Source organism: Colletotrichum chrysophilum, assembly GCF_026319265.1.
Source record: "Colletotrichum chrysophilum strain AFK26 chromosome Unknown scaffold_23, whole genome shotgun sequence".
Classification (NCBI taxonomy): Eukaryota; Fungi; Ascomycota; class Sordariomycetes; order Glomerellales; family Glomerellaceae; genus Colletotrichum; species Colletotrichum chrysophilum.
This window is the reverse complement of record NW_026517310.1, coordinates 96284-118200: the sequence shown is the minus strand read 5'-3', so window position 1 is coordinate 118200 and position 21917 is coordinate 96284. Positions and strand designations below refer to the sequence as shown.

Sequence of the window (21917 nt, the reverse complement as noted above, 5' to 3'; positions counted from 1 at the left end):
AATAAAAGTGTTTAGAATCGTTGGCACGCGACCTCAGCAAGGACTGGGATAGTGTTGGTTCTGTGTGTTCTAAGGCTGATACCTCAGCTGATAAGCGCCAGGTATGTACGTCTTTATGAACCTCGCTTTTTCTCTCCATGCCTAGTCGATTCCTATGACGTTTCCTCTGGTCGAACGCATGGTTTTCTCTTTCTTAACCGATTTCCAGATTTCCTTATTAGTTGATATGGTCGTATGAAACGGTCACAGTCAGCCTTCTCTGCGTTCTGTTTCGTCCTCAACTCAACCACTTTATCAGTCGCTTTCTTCACTTCGCGTCTCTGTCGGCCACCTTCGTTAAAGACAAGCTCGTACAAACTCTTTCACCCAACGCATGTTTTCATGCATAGATGAAGTTCCTTGTTTCATGAACGAGAAAGGCTTTGATTCCTTTTTGACGTCATCATTCGCGTTGTCGAGGGGTTTTACACCTTCCCTTTTTGCCTGCCACATCGATATCGACCCGGCGCCATATGGCCGTCTTGCCACAATTGCTTCTGGGCTGGCCACATTTCCATTCATAGGATCCTCTTTTCATTCTCCTGCATCCTCAGCTCTCTATTAACTACATCTCGATACCTCGACCGGTCGTCACAATGTTAGGAACGGGTCGTCCCAACAGGGGCCGGATACACCTGCGAAGCCGCAAGGCGGAACCAGTCGCAGTTGAGAACGGGCAAAAGCTTTCCCGGTCAAACTCTGACGATGATGTTTCTCCGGCAGTTGAGCGTGACATCTTTAACATTGGGACCAGTCCAGGGGTAGCGGTCGACCCTGCTCTGGCTGACCTACATATTCTCGACACGCCAGGCGCCGACACCAGAAAACGGAAAGAGTTGCCAAACGGGGCAATGGAAGAATCAGCGATGGGTCATTCCCGGCGAAACCCTAAGCGAAAGGCAACAGAAGCCGCCGCTGCTGCAACGAGCGCCGTCGCAACTCGAGAAGCTAGGCAATCGAACATCTTACTCCAGGAAGCATTGGAACCCATCAGCAAAGACGAGCTTCAGGAGTGGGAAGGCTGGTGCGAGGTGGAGTCGGAACCGGTGCGTATCTTGTTTTCTCTGCGTGCAGTGTAAGACCTGACCTTTCAGCATAGGCGTTCTTCAACGCCATTATCCGAGAGATGGGCGTGAAAGATGTGAAGGTCCAAGAGGTCTTTTCCGTTGACGAAGACTACGTCGCGACTATGCCCCAGCCCGTGTATGGGTTCATATTTCTATATCAATACTTCTCGGAGAATTACGAGGACGACGAAGTGGTTGACGGGCGAGATCTATGGTTCGCCAATCAGGTTTGTGCTCAAGATCTTGCCTTTGCCCAGTGTTTGACTGACCGTTTTCTTAGACGACGGACAATGCGTGTGCCACGGTTGCCCTGACCAACATCCTGATGAACAGCGCCGGGGTCGACCTCGGCACGAAGCTTCAGGAGTTCAAGGACGCCACAAGTCATCTCAGCACACCGCTGCGCGGCCATGCCCTCAGCTCCAACACGTTCATACGCTCTGTACATAACTCTTTCACCCGCAGAATGGACCACCTGAATGCAGATCTTTTTCTCGAAAACGAAGCCACCGAGTCGAAGAAAAAGCAGCGCAGAGGGCCGGCCAAGGCCAGGAAGACAAAGAAGCAGAAGGTCAACTCCGAATCGGGATACCACTTCATCGCCTACGTCCCAGCTAATGGCTCGGTGTGGGAGCTTGACGGCCTCAAAACTCGACCGGTATGTCTTGGACCACTGGAAGACGGCGTCCACTGGACAAACCTGGTTCGTCCCAACATCCAGGCGCGCATGCTTCAGTTCGAAGAAAGCGCACTCTCTTTCAACCTCCTGGCCCTCTGCAAGAATCCACTCGCCACCATATCTGGGAAACTTGCGAGCACAATTCGGTCATTTGAAGTACTTAACAGTCGCACCAAACACTTCGACGAATGGGAGACTTTAGTTGCTGGCAACGACCAACCATTGGGGGCTGACGAAAAAGATCGTCTTGCTGGGTTTGGGATCGAGCGAGAAGATATCGAACGAGCAGCCATGGATCCAATTTCGGAGAGGAAGCTCAGCAACCCTTCTATGGAAGCAATGGAGATTTTCGAGGTCTATAGTGATTTGGTTACGGAGCAGAAGTCTTTGATGGGGGAATATAACGGGGAGATCGCCTTCATGAAGGAAGACGAAGATCGCGTACATGGACGGCAGAAGGATCACACGCTAGCGATCCACCAATGGGTGCAAAAGCTTGCGGACCATGGAGTTCTCGCCGACTGGGCTGCTAATCTGTGATTTTTTGGGGCGCGACTGAGGAGTTGGGAGTTCACGAGGATTGAGGGAAAGTCTGCACTGCGTTGGCGTTTGGTTTGTGGGCAAAGTATACAGATGGATGCGCTGGATAGAGCTATGTCTATCCAGAACACAAGAGCATCCAGTGAGGCACCCCTTCTATAGTCTAAGACATATGGGAGCAATGACGGCTGAAAAGTTTGCATTGCTTCAATTCGGACGATGTGCTAGCCTGAGGACATTGATCCCACTCATCACAGTGGCGTGTAGACCATCTCATCATTCGATGGAATGAACCTGCAGCTTTTCCGATCAAACCTCTTGAAAAAGAGTCCTGTGTCTGTAAACATGGCGCCTGCCGCCTCGTCTGGATCCCGGATAAGCTCGAGACTTGAGGCTTTAACAAGGGAAAAGGTTCCCTGCATGTTCGGAGGTGTTCTTCTTGGGTGTTAGTCTTGGCGCATCACTCTCCACTCCAAAGGTTTAGGAGGAAACTCACAACAGCCTATAGTAGAGAATTGACCCTGAAGGCGGCACCTCTCCGTCGATGACGACTGCCACAAACCCATACCTGCCGTGTCTGACGACATGTCCAATTTGGTATTCCATGTGATTCTGGGGTTCGCGGAGTACGGGCCGCTGCTCATCAGCCCGTCTTATAAGTCGAAGTATATACTCCGGGTTAGGCGCGGCCAGGAAGACATCTCCATGGGGCTGAGGACGATTGAAATAGATCTTTTCAACCAGCCAAGCATCATCAAACCTCAAGGAGTTGAAACGCAGTGCGAAATGCGACGTAACGTCAACAAACGCTCCTGGATCGAGCAGTGTTGTTGCCCATGCAGCGGCGTACACAGATAACTCCATGTTCTGAAGAGGTGTACCGGTCCTTAGCCCGGCGAGTCTCTCAATTGAAACATCTTGGGAAGTCATGACGAGATTTGTATGCCGAATATTGTGAGCCAACCGCCCGATCATTGTCGACACGGCTGCGGGCGCCATTGTGTCGACATCTAGGCTACGCCATCCCACCTGAGATATAAAGTGCCGAAGAGTCTCTTTGCTGAACTCTTCGTCGCCCCCATACGGGTCCAGATACATTCTCTCAAGCGGCTTCTGGGTATTTGTCAATGTAGACCCGTCAAGTCCTGTATCTTTGGTGGCAAACACCATTACGAGCACATGTCCCGGGAGAGCGCAGCAGTGAGCGTTGATGCCTATTCTCTCCCCAATGCAGCAGAAGATGGCGGCCGACACCATAGGTAGTGATTGATGAGCCTCATCGCGCAGCGCATGTCCGATGAGGCAGTTTCGCAAATTGCGGTAATTTGTTTCCGGATTGCTCATACCGGTCAAATTCTTTGATCTTAGCCATCTATTCAATGCCAATGCCTGATCGCGGATGCACATGCCGCCGAAGTCAGGGTGGTCGGTGATGAACTCATCTGCCAGCACATTCAGTGTTTTAGAAACCTATGATCTGTCAGCCAGCAGCCACGAAGGCGCAGGGGTGAGCTTTACATCGTCAACGTCACCAACGTCATCGGGGAGGACAAACATGTCAAACGCAGCCAGGGCACGCTCCAGCCTGCGAGGGACGACTCTTGGGGTCTGGTTGGTTCTCCATGCCTCTTCTGCTTCCGAACTCCGTAAGCTGTCCCATATTTGAATGGCGACGCCGCGGCGAATGCTGGCGAGCATTGCGTTGCTAAAGTACCTGATGCCGATTAAGTCAGCCAACAGCAATCCAACGTCAAACTCGCACGTGTCGCATACCTCCGAGATAAGACATCTTCGGCCAGCTCAGGCGTCTGTGCTTGATTTAAGAGGAAGTCTTTCGCATCGAGACCCAGCAGGCATATCTCTTCAAATTTCTTAACCCGGCCATGCTTAGTTGCCAGAACCCCGTCGAAGAGGCTGGCAACTCTAGCGTTACGTCGTATACGGCAGAGAAAAAGACGCTTCCAGGATACCTTTGAGGCCGGCTCTAGTAATTTGTCGCGAAACTGATGTTCCGGGTGCCAATACTTGAATGAGTGCAGACAGTAGTATCGCCATAGGATAGGCTCGTTGGCGAGGTGGTGTAAGCGTCTTGATAAAGGGTGAACAGAGAGCAGGGTGTCCTCTGCTGAGACGTAGTGAAGGATCTGGAGAAGTATCTCATCCGGGACCTGGGCGAGAGAGAGCATGGCGGCGGGAGGGGCCAGGGGCCACACACAATGCCTCACCGTCGGAAACCCGAAGATCGGAACGGATGACGGCAGTGAATGCGGCGGAGTCTGCAAGACTTATACCAGCGCCCGTGTATGGCAAGGGAAGGTGCAGGCGTAAGCTGAACGTCCCCGGTTTCGAGGAGGGTGAGTTAAAGGCCAGGTTGTTCGTATTAAAAGTCCTGTGCAACGGTGGCTTGGGAAGCGACATTGGTGAAGAAGTTGACTTTGGAATGCCGCTCCCGGCTGAGTGGTTGCATCACAAATAAAAGTCTCTTTCCCACCTCAAGTGTCTCAAGCTGTGGCGGTCGCATAAGCTGCCCGCCACACACAGGGCACTCCACGTCGCTGCTCTTCCGTTGACGTCGGCCGTCACCATGGAAGGGGAAAAAAAGAAAAGGGTGGATCCAGCTTACTGTGTGGGGCACTAGGTACCTACCTACCACACTCATTGAGCATGCGCTGCGGGGAGGCAAGCATAGGTACTGTGATTGGCTGAGTGTGGGCCGAAAGCAACTCACATTGGGCACAAAGGCTGGAGGGAAAAAACCGTGCCCGGGCGTCCCCAGCAAAGTGAGGTGTGCCCGCGCTATTCCCAAACAGGTATCCAGTAAACAACAACGCGCCAACCCGATGACCGCGAACCCTTGGGTCCAGGGTACACCTCGAATCCCACTTTCAACACCGCGACTGACCGGGCTCTAATTATCACGATCCAGGCATTGCTCTTATCGCGCAGTTACTGCTCTACGTCGCTTCGATTTCCTGCTTGCTTTGTTTTGCATCAGCGCCTGCTCTTCAGACCTCCTACATTCGGCCCCCCAAATTAGTGCCATGTTCACTACCACGAGACCACATTTCTAACTCGCGCATCCATTCACCCCTCTGTTAGTCGAACGCGGTCGAGATGGTCCAACCTGGCGTCGACGGCCTCGACACGCCGCGCACAAACGTTGGCGACGCGACATATCTCAGACAGCCAGACTTCGATATTTCGCAAGAAGCCTCCTTCCAGTCACCGGCAAAAGGCAACAACAACTTGCTCCAGCAATTGCGCAATGGCCGTTCTGGCGGCATCAACCTTCGCACCCCGCGGGGTCGCGCTCCCTTCATGGACCGAAAGAACCTGCCTGCAGGGCTGGGAGGGGCAGAGTTCACCCCAATGCTCAAGTCTGCAACAAGAAATAGCGCGCGCCGCGGCTTCGGCAAGGAGAACGGCGCCGTGCCCAACACACCTGCACTCGATCAGCTCGATGGAGACATGACGCCAATTCCCAATATCGACACCTCCATGTACCACTCCCGTTCTTTTGCGGACCGCACACCGCTCCCCGAAGTCGATAGTACAAGCACGACATCTACACCGCTAGTCGTATTACCACGTCGAGATGGCAAAGGCCCGTTGCAGGATGGTAATCAACTCTCGCTACGAGAGCAGGAGAACGTCATCGATAAGATCGAAAAGGAAAACTTTGGCCTTAAGTTGAAGATTCACTTCCTCGAGGAGGCTCTGCGGAAGGCCGGCCCCGGGTTTAGCGAGGCCGCTCTGAAGGAGAACACGGATCTCAAGGTCGACAAAGTGACAATGCAGAGGGAGCTCCACAAGTACAAAAAGCATCTGACTTCGGCGGAAAAGGACCTTGAGAGTTACCGTCAACAAATGATGGAGCTGCAGGAGAAGGCCAAAAAGAAGTATGCGGATCAAAAGCAGCTGGCCGAAATTGAGCGCCTGCAACGAGCTTTGGAGGACAGGGAAGCCGACCTTGACGACATGCAACGCCAACTGGATCGGGATCAACAAGACCAAGGCCAAGTGGACAAACTTCAGGACGAGGTTGGCGATCTTGAGGCCGAGATCCGCGAGAAGGACCGCATCATCGGCGATCATGAAGACGAAATTGACGATCTCAGGTCCAAGTTGGTGGACATGGAAGACAAGATGAAGGATACACAACGGCGGATGATTGAGCTTGAGCAGAGTGCGCAATCTAAGGACGATTTGGATGATGCTAGAGATACCATTGACGACCTGGAAACGAACGTGCGCCGATTGGAGGAGCAAGTCGACGAAATGAAGGGCAAGCTGAATCAGGCCATTGCGGACAAGGAGCAGGCCAAGGGCGACCTCGATGAGCTTCAGGAGGAATTGGCGAACAAATCTGTCATGACCAAGGGCCTTTCCCGCCAGAAAGAAGAGAAGCTTCTGCGGTTACAGGCTGAGCTGGAAGAAGCAGACACGAGGTTCGCGGACCTTGAGAAGCAACTATCCGACGTCGTCAAGGAGAATGACAGCCTCAAGGCCGCCGCCAAAGAAAGTCTCCGCGAACGCGAAGCTGCAGACCGAGAAAACCAATCACAACTTGGAAGGATCGAGAAGCAGCTTTCTGATATGACCAGAGAGAAAGATGAACTGAAGGCAGCCGCTCAGGAGGGCCGCCAGGAGCGAGCACTTTCCGACCGGGAGCACCAGTCATTACTCAATCAGGTGGAGGACCTTCGGAGCGAATTGCAACAAACGTTGGACGAAAAGAACCTGTTGCAGACTCGGCACGAGGCATTGACAAACGAGTCAAGGTCTTTGCAACGCGACGTGGAACGCCTTCAGCAGTCTGTTGACGAACTGGAAGAGAGCCTCGCTCAGGAGAGAGACCACGCCTTGGAGATTGAACGTGACATTCGCAGTCAGTACAGGGGCGAGATCGACCGTCTCAACGACGAGATCTCCGATCTACAAGCCGAGATTCGCGAGAAAGATAACCTTTACGATAATGATAGTGAAAAATGGGAGACTGACCGTCAAACGCTGGAGTCTGGACGAAAACGGGCGGAAGAAAAGGCGGCCGGGCTAGAGCGAACTATCGAAAAGTTGCGCGAAGCAGAGGGTAACCTGTCGTCAAAGGAATCAAGATTACAGGAAGCTCTTGAGAGCGAAGCCCAGCGCCACAAAGACGAGCAGGCATCTCTAAGCCGACAAATCGATGATCTCCAGCAAAACCTCGAGACACGGCAAGCCATGCTCACGGACCTGCGCAACGAGCTCTCCCAAGTTCAGGACGAACTCCGTCAAACGCAGCTCGACTACCAAGCGCAGACAGAGAGAGTCGAGGCACTGGAGGACGAGGTCGAAGTCTTGCAGACAACTCTCGACGAGGAATCCGAGCACTCTCGGGAGGAACTTGAGGCGGCTAGGAAAGAATGCGATGCGCTGAATCAACAACTGGATGAGCTTCGCCGTTCAGCAGATCTAGCTCGAGGCTCAGCATCGACTGAACAGGAAAACGCTACGAAGTCCAACCAGACAATAGACCGCCTCCGAGCGCAGCTTGACGAAGCAACCTCTCTCGTGTCCAAGTTGAATGGGGAGAAGGAATCCCTCCAAGATCAAATGCAGAAACAGCTTTTGGACTCAACTGCCCAGGCAACCAAGGTTTCTCGCGAGAAGCAGACACTCCAGGATCAACTTGCAAATCTCAACCTCAAGATGCATTCTTTGCGAAGCTCTTTGGCCGAGGCACAAGCAGAACGAGACGAGGTCGAAAGTGAGATGAAACGCATGCACAACAACGGCGAGGAGACATTACGCGTCGATCGGGAGCGACTGGACCTGAGGACAGCCAAGATGAAGCTGGACAACGAGGTGCGAAGACTCAAGGATGAGAATAAGATCTTGATAGACCAGATGCAGCTGGCCGAGAAGTCTCTCGAAGAGGAGATCGAGAAGGCTGCCGAAGAGGAGGATCGTCTCAACCAGGAGATTCGTCAACTCCAGGTCAAGCTCCGGGAAGTCTCTTCGTCGGAGGGTCATGAATCCGCTGCTACAAGACGCACCATCCGCGAACTTGAGCGCCGTATCAAGGATTACGAGGATCAGTTGGCGATGACACAGCAACTGCCCGCCAACAACTCGGGTGAAGGTAACAGCGAAATATCCCTCATCCGCCGCGATCTTTCAACGGCGCGGCAGAAGGAGAGGGAATACCTTCAACGTGAGGCAGCGCACAAGGACGTCGTCAGAGGCCTCAAGAAGCAAATCACAGAGCTCGAGAGCAAAGCCCACGATGCTGAAATGTCCCGCCTGATAATGTCACCAGCGTCATCAAGCCCCTCGACTAGGAAGTCCGAGGTCGTGGAACTTCGCCACCAACTGTCTTCGGCACAGCAGTCCATCCACGACCTGAAGACAAAGGCACGCGACGCCGAACGCAGGGCGACACAACTCGAGCGAGACTTCCAGACCCAACTTGAAGAACTCGAAGATCAAAAGCTCTCCCTCGAGCAGGCTCTTGATGATGCGGAGCGGGAGTCTGAAGAAGCCGCTGCCCTTCACGAGAAAGCTTTGGGCAGACTAAAGCAGAAGCTCGAGAGGGCTGAGCAGGATCGCCAAATCGTCGGTCATAGCCGCCGTGACGTCGGCAACATGTCATCTTCCGAGCGCAAGGATCTCCAAAATATGCTCCGGAGGACACAGTCAGAGGCTGATGCACTGGAACACGACGTGATCCAGCAGCAGGAGACCATTGACACCCTCATGGCCGCTGAGGCGTCGCTCCGGCGCAAACTAGAGAGGGCGCGCAGCGAACGCGCAGCTTACCGCCTAACTGCTGAGAAGTTGCAGAAGGATATCCGCGACCTCAAGTCTCAGGCTGCCTCAGACGCCAAGGACCAGCGCAACGTCCACTTCATCGATGAGAGAATGAGAGAGACGGACGAGGCACTGGAGACTGTCATCCGGGCAGCTGAGAACGCGGATGCGAAGCACACCAAAGAGCTTCGCGGCATGACCCTACAGATGGAGTGGATGCAGGCACGGTGGAAGCGGGAAGTCAGCTTGCGTGCGGATGCTGCATACGCAAAGAAGTTCTTGCAGCTGGAGCTCGATGTTGCTAATGCATGGTACGTTTCCCTTAATCTGCTAGCTGTTACGCCATTCGTCTCCCATACTGACAGTCAAACTACAGCAACAAAGCTCAGCTGCGCGAACTGGAGCAGATTCGGTGTGACCTGCTTGGGAGCCGCCGACCCCTGCCACCGACATCCTCGGCGCTCGCGAAGAAGGACACCACCGGCGGCGCCGGTCCCGGGCGACCGACGCTCAAGACGGTTGCGACGATGGCGCGCTTCATTGCCCGGATGCGCATCTCTGCGCGCGAGTGGGCCAAGCACGAGGCCACGCGCCGTAAACTGGCGGATTGCGTCGACGAGATGCGCAAGACCAAGAGGAGGAAGCAGCTCAAGGTGGTGTCAACAGGTCACGTCGAGGCCTGATGGAAACTCTGCCCACGGATGGTCCTGTGAAAGGTGTTGAGGAATGGCGACAAGTGCTCCTCAAAAGGGATTGTCTCAATAGTGCCTCTCTCTTTCGCTCTCTCTATTGGGCCGCGTTGCAGCTGAGCTGAAGATGCAGCGGCATGATCGGGCATCCCTTCACGCATATCCGCATTAGCACGGTGTTTTTCTTTGGTTGTTGTGTTTTTCCCCCTGTAGTATTGCATATTGCTGCAGACCCTTGACGTTGCAGCGGGAGCGAACGAACGAAAAGGAGTTTGGTTTGCGACCCTCCTTCCCTATTTGTCCATGATGGCGGTTTGGAGAAGGGCCGGGCTAGCTTAAAGGGGACAGACAGGATAGGTGGCTAGGGGGTTTGATGGGCAACACAACTCTGGACGATTATTGGCTTGCTGTTCACTACTACCCATCACCGTTCTCATTTGTCCCGCTGGGCAATGCTGGCAATGCATCAAAAACGGTTTCCTGTTGGTTAGTCGGGGTCGGTTGGATTGGTAAGGGAATGGAGAAACGGGAGTCTGGATTGGTTGTTTTACTCGTTTGTCTCTTTCTTATTTTCTATCTGTTTCACAGTGCGGCATGGTGGACGACAGATTGCATCAACCGTAGATACCTAAGACAATTGGTTTTCTGGATTCCGACATACATGCGGTCCCGCGTGCAAGCTTCGCTCCAGATTAAGCAGGTCCAGATTCTCACACTTCTCTTCGCACTATCGAGTCCGGATGGGATGAGGTGGTGGTATGGCAGGAAGCGTACAGTTTAGTGTAGGTTTGCATGATGGCCAGCAAGCGCTTCATCGCTTCTGAAAACTCGAGCAGCTTTTGTGAAATTCATTTTTACAAGCCACCGAATGAGGGAGGGATAAACTGTGTCTTGTACCACAAAGGGCAACAACCAAGCGAGGTTGCCAACAGCAAAAGCATTTCCCGGAATACCCCGAGTTCCACAGTTTTCGCCAGCCCAACCTTTCTCTTTTCGTTATGATCTCCGTGTCCACCTACCACGTCTTTCAAACCTTATTATAGTCTTTCGAGGCCGAAATAGGGAACAATGACATATATAGGGCGGACCGGCCGTTACGTGGGGTATATTACATGACGAACAGAAGATTGGTGTCTTTCGTGCCGCGTTAGCATGGGTGTTTGATACGTGCGTGATATTGCATACTCAGAGGGTGACTGCAAGACAGCTGCGGCTTTTGCGTATAACGAGTGGCAAGTTCGTCGCGAATGCTATTGAGAAGCTGTACGTAGCTCTGTTGGGGATTCTTCTTGAGAGCTGTGATGAAGGCCCAAGACATGGCGCCAGTGGCTTGAGCAGCAATCGTTGCATCGGCCCTAGGTTACAGATTAGTGTTCGCGTCCTGCAGGTGCACAGGGAAAGGAGACAAGATTGGTTCCCTGCCACACTTGCGGCTTGAGGTACAAGAAACGACCGAACGTGACTCGTCGCCCTAGACACAATGCTGCACCGCAAATACGGTTGCGCCTTGCTCTAGAGCGTGGGTGATATCGCTGGCCTGCTACACTGGTCCCATAAATATGGACAAAAACAGCCACCTGAAGTTACTCGCTTTGTACAATTCGCTTGTTGCCTTCTCGCCCGGAGAAACATGAATTCAAACATAGGAGCCAACCCCGGCAAGATTATGATGACGAGGTGGCCCAGATTACAGAAAGAAAAAGAAAAGCAAGGGTATCATAAGATGAAATAGAGAAGGGGGCCATACGAGGTCTGGTCGTCTTTGCTTCCCGAGAACATGACGACATCTGCTGGAGATGTCTTCGTAGCCATTGCGCGATTGTGGGCGTCTTCTCCGGTGGTGGCCTTCTTGAAGAAGCCCATGATGTTGCTTGCAACGCCACCAAGGTCGCCTTGGCTGTATGATGAAATAACACCAAGAAGTCCTTGGCCGGCTTCCTTGGCCAAGTTGGGCTCCTTGAGGATACCCTGGGTTGAGTAAATGTACGGCAAGTCGAGGGCAGTACCGGAGTGACACGAATCGAAAATAGCTGTGAGCCTCACACCAGCTTGTAGCGGCTGCACCATGATCCTGTGCATCTCATCGTCCGTGATGTGACCGGTCTGGCGGAAGTCCACGGGGTAAATGACCTCATCATACCCGTCGTCCTCATCACCGTCGAGATCTTTGGTTTGACCGCCGTGACCTGTGCGCGTCAGTATTTTAGACAGCATTCGTGCTGTATCCCGGTATACCTGAATAGTGGAAGAAAAGAGAGTCATTCGGCCTCGCGTCCTTCACCAGCCAGTGCATAGCTCTGAGCAGGTTCTGTTTCGTCGGCTGGCTCATAGGGTTCTGCTGATCGTCTGTCAGGAGGACCATGTCCTCTCGCTTGTATCCGAATCGTTCCACAAGATAAGCTGACATGTTCTTCACGTCATTGATGCATCCACGCAGCTGGCCACGTTGACCAAAATAATTGATACCAATCAGAAGTGCCTTTCTCCGACCAGTGCAATTGGAATATTGGAAATTGTAGCCATTAGGAGCACCATGACCGAATCCCTGTGGTTGACTCGGCGGCGGCGGCGGAGCATTGTGATTCCCATGCATGTACGCATTCGAGTTCACTGTCGGCATCCCTGTGGAAAATGAGCACATCGGCTCGTAACGAGACGAAAGCTCTTTCAGAGCTCTGCGTGACTTACCAGGGCGGTTGTTGTAATTGGGCTGAGGCGGGTAGCCGCCATATTGCTGAGGAGGAGGAGGCTGAGCGGCATATCAGTTGACGAAGCAGGAGGCTGAGAAGAGTTTTAAATCGTACTTGGTTATATCCGTATGGTTGAGGAGAAGGCTGTTGGTAGCCGTACGCCGACCCTTGGGGAGGGTATGCATTGTAGCCTTGTTGGGGCGGGCTTTGCGACAAGATGTCAGCGTGGACGCGTGTGCAGGGAGATTTCTTGAGCCATACGGGTAGTAACCGCCCGGAGGCGCATATTGCTGTTGAGGAGGTGGACCACCTTGATATCCTCCGTAGTGACCCGGATACCCAGACATCCTGGAGATATGGTCCTTGGATTAGGTAGGTTTGGATCGGACGGCCCGCCCGGTAGGCGTCTAAAGAACGAAAGCTCGACGAAGTGTTCTGGACGAGGATCTGCACAGAGCAAACCGGACCGGGGAATTAGAGTATCTTATAGAAAGTGCGACGATTTCGATCGAGAGACGGCGAGGGGGGGAGCGAGGAAGTTGCAGGAGGACAAGGTAGGTTGTGCGGGAGGCAGATGCGCGTGCTTGGGTCTCGGGACTAGTCGAGTGACAACGGGGCCAATGTCAGCGGTTGGTGAGCGCGAAAACGGTTCGAGCTATGGCGACGGGAGTATTCTCTGATAGCGCCAGCAAGGGCACTAGCTGACAAGCCTACCTTAAAGCGGGAGATGGGTCATGCAGCAAGGGTGGATTGGATGGTAGGCGGTATTGCTAGCTGGATATGCTTCGGCTGGCGGTCGAGGGAGTCGGCTTGCGAGAGGGACGGATCGGGATGGAGGACGTATTCGGTCGAGGTAGGCGCCTGTTGATGCAAAAACTGGTGGTATTCCAGCAGCTGAGGCGGGGAGGGAGACGAGCTGGGGGATTGTCGAATGGCAACAGAGAAGACGACGCACGCAGAGTGTTAGCTTGCACAGTGGTGTGTGGAAGAAAAGACGCGGACGAGGAGGTAAGCGAGGGCGCAGGACAGGATTCGGTTTGGTGGACAGTGATGATGTGTGGAAGAATGTGGAATGTAGAGTGAGGAGTGTGAGGAATGTGCAACCCGACGTGATGGAGGTCGGAAGGAAGTAGAGAGACCCGACGTCGAGAGGTCAAGGCAAGCCGCCGAAGGCACAGGCACGGGCAGAAGAAGCAGACACAGACACAGACACAGGCACAAGTACAAGCACAGGCTCAGACTCTGGCGTGCCGGTGAGGTGGTGCTGGTGGTGGAGGAAGAGGAAGGGTCTTTTTTCCAAAGCTGGCGCGGTAGGTATCCATGGATGGGTGGTAGTCGAGCTACCTAGGTAAGGTTGTATAAATTGTTTGGCGGGGGGGGGGATGCTGACGCGCGGGAAACAAAGTGTACGACGACCGAAGAAAGGCCAGGCCAGGGCAGCAAGGTGGGGGACTCAAGGCAACACTGAGCAGATGGCTGCCCACGGATCTTCACCTCATGCACGAATACCTTATGGCATGTGTAGACCGTACCTCAAGGTAAGGTACCTTATGTAAGGTAGATGGCAAGCAAGGTGGGATGAAAACTGGCACCGGTAGGTACACAATGACGAACCGCTAACAAGTCTACGTAATGCTGGGGCAATTGTCGCAGGCGCCGAGGAAGCGGACGGCATGTGCCTACCGACGAAGCTGTCAAGGCAGTCACGATTGGATTTGGACGGAAGGAACGGCTCAAAGCCCAAGAGCATCTGCTAGCGGAGGTGGGTCCGAGTACCTAAGCACCTATTATGTAAGGTAGGTACCTGCTTGGTGTTTCCCCATGACGATGCCTAACGTAGGTCGCAGTCAACTTTTCTCCAAAAGAGAAGGAAAAGGTTGTACATACTGCACAGTACAGGTCACGATCTGTGAGGTAGAGACCGGCAGTCAGTGGTAAGGCACACACAAGTCGACTGTCCGTACGGATACGCTTTGGCCGTACCAAGACCTTTTCCCATCCCGGCGAGAGCCGAGAGAAAGGCGGGTTCCACAGGCGCTAGCCCTCTTTAGGCCGGTCCGCAAACCAAAATCAAAGCTGCCACGCTGCCACCTGCTGCACCGCGCTGCGTTGTTGGTCGTGCAACCGTTGCGACAAACCCACGACCTCTGCTCCAGTGAGTGCCGCATCCCGTCTTCTGCTGGGCCTCCACGCCTGCGTCTGCGGTATGATATATGTATGATATGGTACAGCATGACATGGCATGGCATGGCGCGGCGTGGCGTAAGGTTCCACCGAGCCCGAATGGAATTCATCGCCGTATTCCAGCCCACCGGGGCGCCGCCTTTCCCTCCCGTGTCCTGAGACCCTTGAAGTTGTTCCATCGCCTGCTACAACAAACCGTCCAGTCTCACTTGTTATCTGCTCAGGCGCGCTTGTGTCTCGAACCCAGTTTCCTGAGGTAAGGTACCTTAAGGTAGCCTGAGCCCAAGTCTTGGCCCCGGCTCCCCACCTGGGGCTGCTGAACCCTTTCCCCGGTCCAGCTGAGAATTCAAAGCAGATGCGGAAGTATCTGCGCCCATCAATCGTGGCTGATGAACAACCACAACCACTTCGAGTAAAGACGGGGCCGCCTCATGAGAAATCAGCCGCTGTCAACCCGCGCTTCTTCCATCATCTCTGCCCTTGACGGCCTGAACATTCGGCCTGCTGAGGGCACCTTCAAGCTGGACGCCTACTACCCAGGTGTCAGTCGACGGCCGCATTGCTTCCCGCCATGACAAACATGCCTTGGTCACCAGCCTTGCTGGCCCACCAAACTAGACGTCAAATCCTTGTCAGCAATCCACAGAAAACATCGCGTCGCCAAATTCTTCGCGGAGAGTCCGTAGTCTAGAAACCAAGCGCCGAGCTGCCAGCATTGCATGCGTACGGATACATCACTTGGTCTTATTGCTGTCTCGATCAAACCATTAGGCCCCCCTCCAAACTGTCAAGGCAATCAATCTATCGAAATGCCACAGGCCACCCACGTTCATGTCGTTAGGACCGGTTATTTTTATTTTTATTTTCTTCCCGTCGGCCCTACAGCCTCTGCGCTAGGCGCTGCAAGAGATCCGATGCTGTGGTCGATAGGCTTGAGGTACGCAGTCTATTTTCCCCGATCCCGAAGCGGTATGGCCACGGGATTGCCGATCATTGTGGCGTACCTGACTGCTTGGGGGCGGGAGGCATCTGGCTAATGGCAGCAATTGCCAATCCCTTACCACCAACCCCTGGCCCAGCCCAGGGGACTCCTCTGCTTCGTCGTTGGGGTTGTTGGGGTCCAAGATGCTGCGGTACGCCATGCTACCCACCGGCGCTCAAGTTTCCAATTATCCCGTCCGAGACAACGCATACAGATCTCAGGTGGACCGCCCATGCATGTTTCTACGCTGGCGTTGGCCGCGACGACGGTGTTCAGCATCTGCAAACGCAATGAGGAGCAAGCCGCTCGCGAAGAATGAATGTTGCTTGATTGCACACGAGACGTCAAGGGTTAGTTAGTTCTCGGCTTGAAGGCCTCTGGCAAGGCAACGCGGAGACAGGACACGCGATTTTGTCTCCGAACAGCTGGAGCAGCTCGGGCCGCCGTTGTCGTCATCGTCTGAATATTTATTTGATTGGATATGAAGTTCTCGGTTTACGAGAAGAGCTAGAGACTATGCAGTCCACAACACACGCCAGACCGCCGCCAATGTCCGTTGAACCTTCTCGGCGTCTTGACCCAAAGCATTACCAGCCTCCCGGGACTCTGGCCGTGCGAGCTAACGAGGTTGTGCATCCAAACCATCGTGTCTCCAACCCGCATGCATCGCCCTACGTCCAGAGAATGCTGCCCTGGCGCCTCCAAGCCTCGTGGCATTGGGCTGTCACCGTCACACATTCTGTGGCATCCAACGACATGATCGAACAGCTACTTGCGAGGCTGTTGTGCCAGCCTATGACGGGTCGCGCGTCGTATCGTCAAGCCACCTAGACCCTGGCCCGCCTACTCGGGAACCTTGCATCCTCCCGCTTTTCGTCCGCCTGCGAGCCAGTGTCGCTTGTCGCACTCTCGCGGAGGTGGCTTGGAACACCTCTATTTCCGGACCTCAAGCCTGCCCGCCGTCGAGCGTTGTCTTCGAGGTGTCGACGCCAGCTCTTAGACAACGAGTAACGAGACATGTTCGGGGAAGGCTTGGCAAGCGTCGGCCAATTTCCATCTACGGCTGTCTTGCCCAGTTGCTCTGAAGTTCGGTATCACTTCCAGAGTGAGAGGCTCTGCCGAGACGATCTCAGCCTCCCAGCCACTGCGAGGCATTGTGTGCCACCAGCCGGCTTCATCGCATGGTGCACAGCATCTCCTGAACGACGTGGTGTTCATGAGAGCCACGCACCGATTCCACGACAGCAACTCATTGCAGCCAGCTGGAACTCGCACGTATATTACACATTTTTTTGATCATACAGAAGGAATAATGTCGGCCAGCTCGAATCATCATTGTCGACCAACGCCAATTCCATGGCGTTGGATCAGACATTCTGAAAGTTCTCGAACCCGTTCAATATAGCCCGGGAACATCTTTGTCTTAGCAGAACCGCCATACGGCTTCTTGCTTAGTGGCCTGGACAGAAGTGCATCATCGGGCTTTGTCGCACTCCGTGACCATCGACGCAACTAACGCGCAGCAGTAAGTCTGCTTGAACTACCAAGTGAACGACCTGCGGACCGCATCGCTATCTCGCAGGTTGCAGATGCATCGTAGATCAATATGCGCGCCTAGACGGGCTTTGGCCGAAGCTTGGAAAGTCAAAATGGATGGCGATCGATGTGTGCGTTTTCCGGTCACGACGAAGTATTACATACTCCACAGTACGTGCTGGAACCTGGTCCAAACAAGTTATTCTACGCGTAACTCGATTGTATCTCGAGGGAACCCTTGGCCAAAACAGAAACTCAAACTCTACATGTGATGGTTGCAACACGCTTCTCGCACCCTTGTACGAACGTACACAAGCGCACGCGCAACACATACGCCGTACACACCGAAGCTGGCTCTCGCAAAGTATGCTCATGAGCGTCCACTTTTATTCAGTGGCTGCACGGACTTTATCAAGGCGAGGTGAGCCAAGCCAATGGTTCGTTGGCGGCGTTCTTGACGAGAAACGTCCGAAGTCATCCGACGATGCTAGAGACACGTTTCAAAGAGGACCGCGAGTGAACGATGTCGATATCGAAGGGCGGACCTATACATTGCGAAATCTGACCTCAACGCCTGATATGACCAAGATATACGGTGCGTTGCCCATGTTTGCCAAATGGCATGTTCCCACTGGGTTGAGCCTTCATGACAACCAGTGACTGTCGGCTCTGTGGCCCAGCCTTAGCCTTAGTCCTCTTTCCTCTTTTCGCACCAACAACCGCTTCATATGCATGCTCAAATCTCGGAGGCATCATAGCCGCCTTTGATACTAAGTTTATGGCACACCAATGAAAGGTCACGAAGATCATAAACGCGACCATTCATATCTTCCGTTACAACTCATCTAGTGGATGACGGCTGTGTATGGCATCTACACCGCCCGACAAAAGAAGCCTCTGCCCAAACGCTGCCTGCACATAATGATACTAAAGTGCTTATGCATCGACCATCTTGACATCTTCCTCAGCGTTATCCTCTGGCTTTCTCATTAGCCAGTTCATCAGAGACCAGACAAGCCGCATGGCATTGAGACGTTCCTCGAGCACGAAAAAGTCGAACCAAGGGGTGCGGCGCACTTCAACCTGGCCCCAGCTGCGGTGCACATCGTTCTCGTCAGCGCCCTCGAGGACCTCGAGCAGCCGCTCGGGGACGCGAACTCGCAAGAAGCTGACGTGGTGGAACAGAGAGCTGATGACGAAAATATCATCGTAGCCAGTGCCCTGGACCTTGCCAATGGCTTCGTAGCGCGTTTTCTTATCCCAGCTAGCCGACGGTGGCCTGACCATGCGGTAGTTATCGTAAATTGACATGTTCTTGCGCGGACGCTTGGATGCGGGAGGCTGGCCGGATTCCGAGTTGACATTGTCCTTATCTCCCTGGATGGCGTCACGCTCGACCTCACGACCGATGGGGCCGCCTTCACCACCGCCCCAACGAGATTTTGACGTCCACCATTGGCCTTCGCCAAACCGCTTCTCCGTCTTGCCTTCACGAGCACGGTGCTGAGCGGTGACCAGCGCGGCAACAAGCTCGCGGGCCAAGTCGATGGTCTGGTCGTTATCGTTCTCAAAAGACGTGGTCGCGCGGGCAGAGACGGCTGCGAGTGGCCCCTCAATGATGCCTTGACGGGCGGCATCACGCGTCCGCGGAGTGCGGAAGATGAAAGTGCACCCGGATGCGAAGTAGGACACTCTGGGCGCCGGCAGGGACTCAGCCTGGCGTTTGTCGGACGCCGGCGAAGCGGCCGTGATATGCAGACGGGGTTCGGTCCGGGGAGCCGAGACGTTGCAACCGAAATCATAGGCAACGAGCTTGAGAAAGGCTGTGATGAGACTTTGGCGATACTCTCCTGGCATCGACGAGCCAGCTGAAGTGCGGATAACGCGGGGCAATTCGGGGGTTTGTGAATTGTCCCGCTGCGTCTTGTCTGCGTCGACAACATTGTTTGCGCCCGTCTCCTCGGGGGTCTTTAAAGGCTTAGAAGTGTCATCCCAGTACGTCGTGAAGGCTTCGAGGCACCTAAAGAACTCGTACGAGTTGCCCAAGCGAGCTTGCTGCTGGCCCTTGGGTGCAGGAATACGCCTCACGGTTCGAAAAGCAACCTCGTTGTCATGGGATAGCTCGCGCTTGCGGTCCAGGTAAGTCTGACAGCCGGGAGACTGAACGCCGTTGTTCAAGACTTTACGCGTCTCTGCGTTCTTCTCACGTGCCTCATCCGGGGTTAGCTTATCCCAAGCCTCAAAATCAGCAAGACACGTGGGGTCTGGGATGAGATCTGCGGGAGTGGCGTCCGGGATGAGATTTATGCCAAGGGCATCAAAAATGGCGGAAGTGACATCTCCCGGGCGGTAGACATTTTGCAAGACGGAGGTCAATGGCTTCGTCTCTCCCGAGGGTGCCGAAGGAGCGTGTAGCTGAGGCCGGCTGGTGGGCAAATTCAACGGGGTTGGAGGCGGGATGTCTTTCGGATCAACCTTGACAGCGGTTGGCAGGTTTGCTAATAAGCCTTGTTAAGACAAGAGATTCTGGAGTAGGAACATGACGGAAGCTTTAACCAGTGCGCAAGGTAGGTGAGGAGGATGATCGTGTGATTGGTCAATGGACCAGATAGGGTGGAGGAATGGGTTCCGGGGACTGTGGACAGGAGCTGGATGCAGCCGGCCGGACCAAGTGGCTCCGCGGACGGGCCGCCAGGGAGGCAGAGCCAAACAATTGAAGCAGATCAGGCACGGAAGGCACAAGATTCCGGTGTGGTGATAGGCAACCCAGAGCAACAAGTCTGCCAGCCAGCTTGGCTTAAGGTTGAAGAGGTGAAGCACTGGTAGAGTGATCGAAGGCACCACGAAGGTAGGGATCAAACTAAAGGGGGTCAAAGAGGTAGGGTGGTAGTAGGACGACTAGGGGTGTAGGCCACGAGGCTTTGCAATGTTGAAAGGACCATCGGAGAAGAGACGAAAAGAAGATGATGGAAGCGGGAGCGGGAGCGGGAGCGGGAGCGGAGCGGGCAAGATCAAGTGAGGTGAGGATGGCCAGGTGCGCTGTCGATGACGGTCAGGTGTGGTGGCTGGAGGTGTCGCTTGACAATGATATAAAACGTAGGTACAGTTGCTAGACAAATTGAATAGGTCGACTCACCCAAAGCGGGATACGTGCCAAACATGACGTCGCGAACGTCTCAGAATAGTTGCCCCGTGTGAGGATAACGAACGACGGGCGCAGATAGAGTAGTTTGGGGGAAAGATGCACGGCTCCCCAGGCAGAGACAGTGTGGTCGGCGCTGGCAGCGGAGTGTGTGTGTGTGAGAGAGAGAGGGAGAGGGAGAGAGGGTGGGAGGAGAAAGCAAGCTCGAGCGGGGTTGAGATTGTGCTCGATGGGTGAGATGAGAGATGGACTGTTCGCTTCGCTTCACGTTCGGTTTGTGTGTTGAGTCTCGTCTCAGGCCAATCAACTGTTTTGTTGAAGACTGATGTCGGCTTCGGCCAGGGTGAAAAGGGGAACTAAAGATGAGTAAAGAGAAAATGAGAAAATGAGAATTAATCCAGTACAGTCGGGTACGCATAACGTGGGAGACGAGATGGGCCGGAGGAAGCCCAGCAGTTCAGTCCGGGACGGAAGTCTGCAGTTGGTACGACTAGCCGTCGTGTTGGGTTGGGTTGCGCTCTGTGCTGCGCACTACGCTACTATGTATGTATGCGGACCCTGTCGTAAGGTATTGGATGTATGTATGGCGCTACCTAGGTAGGTGAGGTAGGTACGGATACTCTCTTGTCTTTGTCTAAACCCAGGTAGGCAAGCAGAGGTGGACGACGTGAGGAGGCTGCAGAACAGGACGCAGAAGCGAGCGCTTGGCGACCGGTGCTGTTCGCTGCCAACGTCGTGTTTGTGGTGCTAATCACCGCTGTCGGGCTGCTGTTGGACTCTTTCCGTCAAGGGCCCACCGTGTGATGCAGCGTTGCTGCACCTCTGTGGCTCTCTCCTCCCCGGGCGAGAGTTCCAACAGGTCCATTGCCCGTTGTTTGTTGGTTCTTTTCAGGGGTTGCGATACCCTTGGACGCCGGTGATTTCCTCACGAGCGAACGGCGCGACGGGACGGAAGGGACAAGTCCCTGCCGGCTGCTGCTGTCCTGTCACATATCCGTACAGCTAATAAGGTCCCTTGCCTACGCCGTACCTTACTTGAGGCTGAGGTGTGTGGCTGGTGAGAACTAAAAGTCGGACCTAGTTGCTTAGATAATCACCGGGGACAAACCCACTTGGGCCCACGCTTCGGTACCGGAAGCCGGCGGCCCCGTTGCATGGCTGATCCTAGCCGCCGCCGTCAAAGAAATTCAACTGTGCTGCCAGCCCGGAGCGCGCGGGGACTTTCGGCGCCCCTCCCAGCTACCGAGTCCCGTCCCAATTGTCCGGTCGAGCTCCGGTGTTTCGGAACGGTGCTAGTCCTAGTGTCCAGAGCGGAGCGCCCACTTGGCACTTGTTCAACAGACTATGTGCCAAACATACCGACTCACAGGACGGGAAAACCAGCGCTTGATTGGTCCCTTGAACCTTGCCGACGTCTTTCTCCTCTCCTCTCCTCTCCTCTCAGTGCTTCCTCCACTCCGATTGCCTCTGATTGATGGTTGCTGCAAAAGGGTGGTGCACAAGCCCCCGATGGTTTTACCACACAACTATATGTGTCTGTGGTGCCGGAAATTGATTATATGGCTTCACGGCTGTAAAAA

The 21917-nt window shown here is 54.2% G+C and overlaps 5 protein-coding genes across 5 annotated transcripts; 2 read left to right on the top strand and 3 right to left on the bottom strand.

The window, feature by feature from the left end:
* Positions 1 to 905: 905 nt before the first annotated feature.
* Positions 906 to 2325, top strand: COL26b_003940 (uncharacterized protein; the record flags this gene model as incomplete). The annotated part of the gene is made up of 3 exons (XM_053176825.1): positions 906 to 1085; positions 1139 to 1333; positions 1387 to 2325. 3 exons carry the CDS (start codon positions 906 to 908, stop codon positions 2323 to 2325), a joined length of 1314 nt encoding a protein of 437 aa, XP_053039147.1.
* A 1470-nt stretch (positions 2326 to 3795) lies between these two features.
* On the bottom strand, positions 3796 to 4511 carry COL26b_003939 (uncharacterized protein; the record flags this gene model as incomplete). The annotated part of the gene is made up of 2 exons (XM_053176824.1): positions 3796 to 4039; positions 4099 to 4511. 2 exons carry the CDS (start codon positions 4509 to 4511, stop codon positions 3796 to 3798), a joined length of 657 nt encoding a protein of 218 aa, XP_053039146.1.
* A 928-nt stretch (positions 4512 to 5439) lies between these two features.
* Positions 5440 to 9797, top strand: COL26b_003938 (uncharacterized protein; the record flags this gene model as incomplete). Its single annotated transcript, XM_053176823.1, has 2 exons — positions 5440 to 9425; positions 9491 to 9797. 2 exons carry the CDS (start codon positions 5440 to 5442, stop codon positions 9795 to 9797), a joined length of 4293 nt encoding a protein of 1430 aa, XP_053039145.1.
* A 1722-nt stretch (positions 9798 to 11519) lies between these two features.
* COL26b_003937 (uncharacterized protein) lies at positions 11520 to 12678 on the bottom strand (the record flags this gene model as incomplete). The annotated part of the gene is made up of 4 exons (XM_053176822.1): positions 11520 to 11989; positions 12039 to 12286; positions 12342 to 12425; positions 12608 to 12678. 4 exons carry the CDS (start codon positions 12676 to 12678, stop codon positions 11520 to 11522), a joined length of 873 nt encoding a protein of 290 aa, XP_053039144.1.
* A 5453-nt stretch (positions 12679 to 18131) lies between these two features.
* On the bottom strand, positions 18132 to 20356 carry COL26b_003936 (uncharacterized protein; the record flags this gene model as incomplete). The annotated part of the gene is made up of 2 exons (XM_053176821.1): positions 18132 to 19693; positions 20332 to 20356. The coding sequence occupies 2 exons, from the start codon at positions 20354 to 20356 to the stop codon at positions 18132 to 18134; spliced, it is 1587 nt and encodes a 528-aa protein (XP_053039143.1).
* Positions 20357 to 21917: the final 1561 nt, after the last annotated feature.